The 10,263-nt window shown below is 28.0% G+C and overlaps 2 protein-coding genes across 4 annotated transcripts in view; one reads left to right on the top strand and one right to left on the bottom strand.

The window, feature by feature from the left end:
- Window positions 1–6,516, bottom strand: part of LOC107438060 (Alg12 alpha-1,6-mannosyltransferase) — a gene marked incomplete in the record, with an annotated part of 16,680 nt that extends 10,164 nt beyond the window's left edge. Inside the window, 4 exon segments of the mRNA XM_071177641.1 lie at window positions 517–649; window positions 1,913–2,041; window positions 2,880–2,982; window positions 6,250–6,516. Of these exon segments, the coding sequence (XP_071033742.1) occupies window positions 517–649; window positions 1,913–2,041; window positions 2,880–2,975 (358 nt within the window).
- Window positions 6,517–6,911: 395 nt separating this feature from the next.
- Window positions 6,912–10,263, top strand: part of LOC107438052 (serine-rich adhesin for platelets) — a 31,916-nt gene continuing 28,564 nt past the window's right edge. The window contains exon 1 of one of the 3 annotated variants that reach the window (XM_043039627.2): window positions 6,912–7,447. In XM_043039627.2, coding sequence (XP_042895561.1) covers window positions 7,367–7,447 — 81 coding nt within the window. In that variant the 5' untranslated portion in view covers window positions 6,912–7,366. The other 2 variants (XM_043039626.1, XM_016050227.4) reach the window with 2 other exon arrangements.

Below are 10,263 nucleotides of genomic sequence, written 5' to 3'. Positions count from 1 at the left end.
AATTCAACACATATGAATTTTGGAGAAAAAAAATTTTTTTAAAGTTTTAAACAGTGAACTTATAACTCAAAATATTTTTAAGCAGTGTACACAGACAAATTTAAAAATTTCTATTTTTACCTTTTTAAAGAAGCAAAGGCATAGAACACTAGTGAAATTTAAACATTCTAGCTAATTTGAAAAAATGGTCAAAATTTTCATCAATGATAAATTCCCATTAAAGTAATATGGTGATCACCATAACAAAAGGTGGTCAGGAAACAACTTATATTTGTAATGTGATCAGACATAGATCACTGCAGTTATTAAGAAAAGGCTGAGAATTTTGATTGACATTATAATCTATTTATTTATAAAAAAATTTTACTTTTAATTAGGTGCTGCTTTTCTATTACTGCATCTGACTTGTTTTTTGATGTGAAATCTAATTTTTTTAAGAAGAGCTTTGTATCATTTGTAAATTTAAAAGACTTCAAAACATATTTTTAAGTTGCATAATAAAATAAATATACATACCAACATACTGCATGAAAAATTTGTTTAGTCCTATAATATTAACAAGAAACAACACTGGAGATGACAACATGGCAACAACAATTGGTCCCAAAAATGTACGTGGTACAACACCAGGAAATTCTAAATGATCATACTAAAAACAGAAAAACGAAAATATATTACATGCAGAAAAAGAATAAAATACAAACAAGAAATATATATAGCTATATAAATTTAAAAAGCACATTTATTTCATTATCATGTTAACAGAAGTTTTTCAAAGCAATATTTATTTTTAAAAATACAGTAAATGACAGTAACAATTAGTAAAAAGTTGTAGAAATTATTTCAAACAGAAAATTATTATTTTACATTTAACTTTAATTAATGTGTACTATTTTTATGTCAACTTTTGCTTTCAAATTATCAATCACAAACACTAGATCTAAAAGTTTGACTACAGTACACTTTTGAGCATTAGACATCCGAGTGCTTTGGCCTCAATTTCTCTTCCCTTAAAGAAAACTTAGCAGTTCTCAGTGCGTCTCAGTTTCAACTTTCTGTGATTAGACAACCCATCTGTCCACCAAAACGTCTCTGGTTTGATTCCAACAACAATTATATCTCCTACATTCCGACCATTTACATTGAACACATTATTTTCTCATTCTTTATTACAGATAGTCACCCTGCTAGAAAGTTTACTTTAAAACACAAAACAATTGTTTAAAGTCCATGAGGCCTCGTTGCATGAAATGCCTAAAACTGATGAGCCAAACAGTCTCTTTGTTCAGAATGAGAGTGAATAGCAACAATCCCATAAAACTTCAAAACTCATCTATGCCTTCCTGTTTTCGGATGGTGATTAGATCATTCAAAAGCAAACCTAAAAGCCCCTGGTTCTATTCTAAGAGCAATAACAAACATCTCCCTGAAACCCACTACAAAATCTAAACAAAAATGTCTTTCCACCATTAATTACCATAAAAACAATAGGTAGAGACTAAAAACAGAGAAAGATTTTAGGGACGAAAAAAAGAATGCTCTTGATTGAAGATTTCACAAAAAAATTCATAAATCATGATTTTTGGATTTATGTTACTATTCAGATTCATAATATTAACGTAGTAACTGTGGTTCGATTGATAGGGACTTATTAAGGAAACTCCAAAATAAAACTTAATTAATTTTATTACAAAATAGAAAACGCAAGATAAACAAATTATTCTAGGCCAGACAAGCTTGCTTATTGCTGGTAAGACTCACTCCTTTTAGGAAGGAGATGACTCCCAAAAGTCATGCGATAGCAGCAGCATCTCTTAATTAACACAAATAACAGATAAAATGATAAATTCTGACATTACAATTAAATCATTAATAAAATAAAATGAAAAATATTCAAATATATAATTGTTACCTTTGAAATATCAGGGCCATGATATAGAAGATCATGTATGGCTTGCATGTTGAAGCTCTCTTCTACTTTTGTATATGGACAAATAAATAAATGATAACACATTCCCACATAAAACATAACATCTAGGATCTGTACGAAAAACATTTTAACAGTTTTTAAAATTAATTTTAAACAAAAAATAAATTAGTTTCAAACAAAAATAAAATTAATTTTAAACAAGAAAATTTAAAAAAGAAAACATAAGAGCATGTTTAGCAATATATCATTTTCATGAGGAAAGAAAATAAATATGAATGTATAAATCTAAATTGTGTCATTGGAAATGTGAAGTGGAAAATGCTAATAAAAGAAAAATTACATTTAAAAAAGGAATTTAATCCACAAAGTGTTGTGTGTCAGAGTAAAATTGCATTGATATTTTACATCAAAGGATTATTTATTTATTGATTTATTATTTTTTTTTTCATTAAATAACATGTAGTAAGAAAGCTATTAAGAAAGTTCGGAAAAAACCCAAACGATTGCTCAGATGTTTAAGTTTTTTAGCCATTTCGCTAATGGAAAAATTTGTAAAAATGTTTCTCTCATATATTGTTTCCAATTAGACTGAAATTGAATTTCTGTGTAGAGGAGTAAGGGGTCTGTCTAGGTTTTTCTGAGAGGTACCTATTTGTGAAAATTTAGACATAATTTGTGAAAAATTAAAAATGATATTAAAAAATCAACAAAAAAACATAGTAAAAATATAGATTTATTGTTTCTTAAGGATACAAAAATAAAATTTTAAGAAAAAGTACTTTGTGAAACCTCCGTTTTTCCTAAAGTTGAATTTGTGAAGGTACCGCTAAACGGTATTAAATTCAACGTGGACAGACCCCTGGGAGTACACAAGTTTGCAATGAATACTGAAATTAATGTGAAAACCAACATTTTTTCAGATTTAAATCAAGTGTTTTCATTGACTTACATGGGAGAAAATCCATTTTAAAACAGTTCTTTTGTTTTCTACCTCATCTACATGTGTATTTTCAGCTTCATAAGAGGCTTGTTCTGTTTTCTCCATTCAGTATCTAGGAAAAAAAATTTTATTAATGAGCAATTTAACCTCTTTTTTTCAACACATGATTTAAGTACAAGGTAAGACTAATTTTTGAACATATCATTCCATGAACATATAATTAGATGCTGTGAAAGATTTTGGGGAAAAAACTGAAGTTGTAAGTTCAGAAGGGGTCTGTCTAGGTTTTTATGAGAGGTACCTATTTTGTGAAAACTTAGACATAATTCATGAAAATTAAAAATTATATTAAAAAACCAACACAAAAATACTATAAAGTAAGAAGAAATTTTCAAAAATTGTCACTACAAATAAAAATCATTTATGACGGGTAAATTTTTAAATATCTTTCCCCATATATTCAAAAATAATTTTGCTATTGTAAAAGTTTGGGATTGAAATTGTATCTAAATTTAAAAATCCATAAAAATCATTGTCCATTGTTAAATTTCAACTTGAATTTTTTTTTAAAAAAAAAAAAACAACATGCCTTCAGATTTGCACTAAAAGTTATTTTAATTATGAGAACATTTCCCACGGGGTCATATAAGAAAAAGTTTCACAGCGAAAAAATTTTTCATAAAAACATAAAGCTCTTTTAGAATAAATTTAGAACAATATTTGAATGTTTAGAATAATGTTCAAATTTCAACTTCCTGTAATGTTTACAGAGGGAGTGCCTCATCGTTTAATTTTAAAAATAAAACTGCAGGGGAAAAAAGCTCAATATAACATGGCGTAAGCGATCGGTTAGGCAACCATGCCTCATTATCTAACCAAGCATGTACTACACATTTATACATGCTTAATTAAATAGGAGTGTATCGCTCCTCACGGGGATACAAAAACAAAAAAGAGGGGGGGAGAAGAATCTTAGAACTTGCGTTTTAAAAGTATTTTGTAAAACTACCGTTTTTCCTAAAGTTGAATTTGTGAATGTACCGCTAAACGGTAGTAAATTTGTCCTGGACAGATCCCTGATCAAGGAAATAAGTTATGTTCTAATTTTCATTATGTAAGTTGCACAACTCTTCTTCAAAAATATATTTCATAAAAATTATTCTTTAAACTATAAGAAAGCTGTAAATTACAAACCAAAAAAAAAAAAACAATTTAAAATGACTTTTCTAATATAGTTGTTTCAAAAAGTCATTACTGTGATTACTCTCAATTATAAACATCATCTCTTACTAAAAACCAACCAAAAGAATAAATATTCTATTTAAAATTTTTTTGTTTAGTTAAATCAGAACCTAATATTTTTAAATAAAGTATTTCCTTAATTTTTAAAGCTACTAAAACTGAAATTAAAAGTAAAAATTGTGAGCGACTTTTCAGTTGATCATTTTAAAAATTCTGTGATTATTGAATGAAGTTGTTAATATGATTAAAATAATTTAAAAAGAACTGGACATGATTTACACACTAAATGAGTGATAAATTCAAATTTTTGGAACAACGAATCTCCATCATAAGAGTTTTGATTTAATCTTCACATTTTTATTTACACAATGTAAAAATAAAGTCATTCCTTGTCTTGAATGACAGTGGCTAATGCTATTAAAAGCAGACTTCTTATTTCATGAGACTTGTTGGAACAGGGCAGGATGGTTATAAGTTCCTATCAAAAATTTCTCCCTCCCCACTATTTTAGATAAATTTAAAAAAATGAATTGTCATAAATTTAAATAAACTGAAGACAAGCTCGGGAATTTTTTTTAAGTAATTGTTTTGTTGATGATAAGCAGATGATGGAAGAAATTTTATTGAATTTTTTCTTCAAATGTGGAATTTTGGAGACTAGGAGCTTCATTTCATCCTACTGAAAAATTGGATGATGCCCACGGCTTATCGCAATCCTTATTACTGGTTTTGAGAAAGTTAAGCAATAAGAAAACAGTTAGTCAAAGATTATGTAAATACCAATAAGCATAAATAAATCAAGCACACAAATGTGTAAGCTTTGTTTTAGTTTACATTTTTAGTTAAAAATGAAGAAGAAAAAAATAGCTAAAGCATAAAAAAGATAATCTGAAAACTGATCAAGAAAAGTTTAGTTATTGTTTTATTCATGAATAAATTAGCAAGAATGATATAGAAACTAAATGAAATTAAATAATATTCTTCAGGTATTTTAGAAATTCTTAATTTATTCATTCTTCATTGACAATGTCTTTCCGCATTTTTCAATAATAAACAACTTTAAGTAAGATTACTTAAAGTGAAAAATTTTCTAAAGTTAAAGTTATACAATTTTATAAACATATTCTATATTAAATAAAAAGGACTAAAGTACATCCCTTACTAAAGTTGTCAGGTGGAGAAATTGTATGAAAAAGAACACAAAAAAATCTTTAGAAATAGCTACCTATTTTTCCTGATATTTTATACAAAATTCATAATATAAAATAGAAAAGTTGCAAAAAAAATTTAAAAGTTTTTTATTGTGCTTATCATAATACAGGTAAACAAAAAAATCCCCTGTAATAGGACAAACTATATTCTTTTTCAAATAAGGAAATTTGAATTAAAATTGGGAAAAAAAATGAAAACAAAGTAGTTTTTCAATTTACCAAATCTTGCTTACCATTGGTAGTTTACCAAATTTTATATTTATTGTAATAAAAGATAAGTTTTATTTCAGTTAGTCTAATTATTGAATTGAATCATAGAAAAAAATTATATATACTGTGCTGTGCAAATGTGTGCAAAGATATGGGTATACACACATATGAATTTAATAAATTATTCTTACAGCATTTTCAGTTAAGGTATACAGGAATCAGATAACCTCTTTAGAAATGTTTTTAACAAGGATTTTTATTCAATATTTAAAGAGTTGCTAAATTTTATACTTCACCAAAAAATTTTTATTATAGACACCATGTGTTGGTGACTGCCTTTTCAAGTTTTAAGCAACAAGCACATTGGTGCCTATAATCAATAAGAATGAATTTCAATAATACACTACATTGTTACAATATTTTTTTCAAAAGAAATTTAAATATCTATTGTTTTAATCAAATTTAGAACTAAGTAAGAAGTTTTGGAAAAGTAAAAGATTCTAACTTTATTTATTATTTGAATAAATTTAAGAAAATTTTTAAATCGAGCATTGTTTACGTTCGTATATTGCAAAAAGATCACTTTGATATTTCCGTATCGTGATCTGCCACGCCAATTACGATAGCCAAAGTGCCAAATGGATTTTAAACTTGCAAAAATTTTAAAAAATATATATATATTTAGATGTTTGCCTGGGGGTGGCTATGAGTTATACCTTTCAAGTTGGTCTCGTTCTGAGATATTCTTTTTTTAATTTCTCGCAGGCCGATGCCTGGAAGATCCAATACTTGACAATTATTCTCTGCCACAGATCAAGACAATTTAAAGATAATTAACTTTAATGAAAAACTTAGCTGATTATATATTTTAAAAACGGAGAATGTTCGCATAATACAATAAACGAAAAACGAGCAAAATTTTGATGATCAGAACAAAAATAAAAAAAAATATTGCAAGTTTCGAAACACAAAAAAGTTTTCTTGTATCACTAAAGATCCACAAAAATCTGCTGAAAATCAAGGAGCTTTTCTCACTGCCTGCAATTTTTTCTTACGCAAAAAAAAACTGCGTGTAATTAAGATCAGGATAAGTGAAATATATTCACTTATCCATAAAGAGCTCATCAATCAGTTTTTTATTTGGATGCGAGAAATCTCATTCCAATCAGAACTTGACTGGAGGCTTTTTTTTTAAAAAAAGAAGGGAAAAAAAGCAAGCAGAAAGAGCAATTTTTGATGTAGTATTCCTACTGTTTGAAACAAATCGCGTATTTGATTTCTGAGATACAAATTAGAACCTGATTGGTGAGTTTTTCTCAGGCAAATCTAATTCACCAATCATTTGCATCTCCAAATTCCCATCTGAGAACATTATGCATACACTGTAAACTATTCCTAAGCATCTGTCTGAATTAGTGATGTTCCTTTGCTATTAAAATGTTTCAAAGAATAAAATATTTTTGCAATGATCACTATACTGTAAGAAATAATTTTAACAAAATTAGTAACTTCTTATTTTGTTCTAATTTTAACGATATGAATCGATTGCGTACGTGACTTTTGTTTAATCGGTAATGGTTTCTCGTCTTTACGTTTGTATCACATCAATTTGTAATTTCAGGAGACTGCTTTTCGTTTGTGTATCTCCTTGTGTATATTTTTTTAACTTAAGTATTTTTAAAGTGTATCAGAGTGAACTACAAAGAATTGCTTGTTCATAGGGGGGAAAATCATTGGTCAGGATATTCTTCAAGCGATGAAGTCCTCCTAGATATTCAGTTATGGATTGAACTACTGTCAGGATTATGGACTCTTCCTACGGGTGAAGCTAAAATGGCGCACGGTCTTGTACTAAGAATGCAAGATTACGTTAAGAAAATAGATACCAGGAAAGAAAATACTGCAACTGCACAGGTTGGTTTTCTGTTTGAGAGTTAACTTTGTTTCAGTTCTTATTTGAGCTGAATAATTTTCGGAAACTGAGATTCGATTCCAGCTGTGTGTCGTATGCTTGTTTGTTTTGAAACATCTCGTGGTGAGGGGGAAGGGACTAACCATATATTTTATTGCCCAACTTCGAATACTTTTTTAATCGGGATGGTATATTAGATTCTCATTACCTTAAGTTTATGCAATATTTTCATAATATTTTAGTATATTAATTTAATAATTTAGTTCTTAAAAAAGTTTGAATTTTAATAAATTAGGATACCGATTCGAATTAACATACAAAAGCAGGTCACAAGATTATGTTTCATTTGCAGATTGTTTGAGTATGTTCTCTTATTATAATTTATATTTTGCTTAAACGAACTACAACGTGTTTTTAAATTCGAATAAATTATTAGTTTTTAGTTACCGCATTTTCATGATTGCATAGTCCAAACTGAGGAAAGTCTATGCTTGCTTTTTACTACGACTGACTATCAGGCTCTGTAATTTTTAACAAATATAAAAAAATTTCTATTGCAAGTATTTAATGCATATAATTTAGTACACTTCACTGATATTTAAATTTATTAATCCGGTATTACTTGCTGTCTTATTATTATAAAATAAAGTGTGTTAGTAAATTAGTTCTATTAAACAATGAGGATGAATGTGCTCTTGTTTTATTTCAATTTGCAAAGAATGCAGATCTCACAGAATCTAAACAAAATAAATAATTGAAATTACTTATCAGAAAATAATAATTTCTGTATTGATACCCAAACAATAATAATGGTCTATGGAGATATTTCCCTTTCATTATCTATTGTGCCAACTACAATTGCTAGGGTGCAGAAGGAACAAATTTAAGGAAAAAATTTTGAGCTTTGTCTGTGTGGCAGTGTTGAGTTGTTACCCTTCTATAGTATTTTTTTATAGTTTCTTGCACCCCACTGCCCTGAAGTTGCCAAAATTTTACATTTATTTTAGTGTAGATCATGCTACAGAAATTTTCCCATTGCTGAGTTTCCGGACTTGTTTTTTATTGTTATGTGTATTATGTTGGACAGACATTGATTTACTTTTACTTATGAGATTTCTATTTTGTATTGAAGATTTTTTTTTTTTGTTGAATGACAAAGATTTAATAACAGATTTTGTTGAATGACACATATTTCTTGAAAAACTTGATAAAGTTTTCTGGAATTAGAACATGGTTATTCTTGTTACTTAAAATTCAAAATAGCCATTTATTACAAATTTGCATTAAAGATTTTATTATCTAAACTATATCGTAAAATCTCATTTTAAATTATTTTTTAAAAATAGGATAGTCAACTTATTTAATTTGTAATCTGTGTGAACCTCTTCATTTTTTTTTTTTTAAACCTTTTGGTTTAGGTGATTGTAGTCGATACAAACTGCTAAAGATATGGAAATGTCCCTCAGATATTGCTTATTACTTTTTTTGTTTCAACAATTTTTGCAATTCTTTATTAGGAAAATAAAATGCGTTGATGGTTCAAAATTAACAACTGTCATACTAGTTTAGCTTGAAATTTTTCTCATGAGTCAGAAAGCTTCTTCCAGTTAATAAACCTGTTTCAACTTGAGCACTTTGCAACAAAATTGGATTTTTGATATCAAAGGATCAAGTTTCTCATTTGACATTGAGGACATTTTATTATAAGTCTACCTGCATAACTATGTAAATCATACACAATATTTCATATAATTGCTATTGATTCATATAATATGTCATTAATATAAGAATTATATATGTAAAGATAACAGCTTAAATTATCAATACTATTACTAATTATTATTATTTGAAATATCTTCTAACTAGTAAGTTAGTATTCTTGATAATAATTATAAGTTGTTATTAATCTATATTTTGATTTTAATTATCCCATAATTCCATATAAATCTTCGTAATAACTGTTAAGTGCCAAAAACCCAAAATTTTCATGTAAGGATAATTATTAGCTATTATGAATGAGAAATATTTATAAATAAACATACATATAAAATTACAAGTGATGAATTAATTATGTTCTTGAATTATTTTGACATTAAAAACTCTTTGTTTAGACAATTACTGTCAAAAACCCTTATCGTAATGTAGAAAATATTGAATAATTAAAAAGGATTTTCAAAGCCCTCCAGCCTCAAGTTCATTTTTCACTTTAGTACGGATAAGATCAAAATTCGAAACTATTCTTTCGATTTATGCTGAGCTGTTTAGACTAAAATGTAGACATACTAAAACTATTATAATATAATAAGATAGCATGTTACTAGGAAATTTATTCTGATAGCTGTACTAAATACAGGGTTCGTACAGGCTCCTTATACTCCTTAGAAACTCCTTGGAAATAAAAAAGTCTCCAAGGAGTACTTGGAACTACTTAGATTTCCAAATTAGTCCTTAAAAACTCCTTAGATTATTGCTTTGCATAGATGAACTTACTAAGTCCGCTGATGAATTTGCTGTCCAAGCTGGGAAACTAAATGATATGCAGTGGTGCAAGTGCTGCTCCAATTGTGGAAACATGCTCCAAATTGAAGTAGTTGGCTTAAATTGCTCCAAAAAGGATATTTTTCCCTGGGTATCGTGAAGTCACAATTTTGCGGCAACCAAGCTACTGCCATGTGGGTTGCTCTGGATTCAGTGGGAAGGATTCTTGCACTTTCATGTGCAACTCTGCTTTATTTTGCAAGATATTCTCAATTTCAGGCTTCATTTTCCAGTCTCTGAAATGGAACCGAAACTTCTCTCGAATTTTCGGGGACCAACT

This window comes from Parasteatoda tepidariorum, chromosome 2 (genome assembly GCF_043381705.1).
Source record: "Parasteatoda tepidariorum isolate YZ-2023 chromosome 2, CAS_Ptep_4.0, whole genome shotgun sequence".
NCBI classification, from domain to species: domain Eukaryota; kingdom Metazoa; phylum Arthropoda; class Arachnida; order Araneae; family Theridiidae; genus Parasteatoda; species Parasteatoda tepidariorum.
This window is presented reverse-complemented; position numbering and strand designations above follow the sequence as displayed.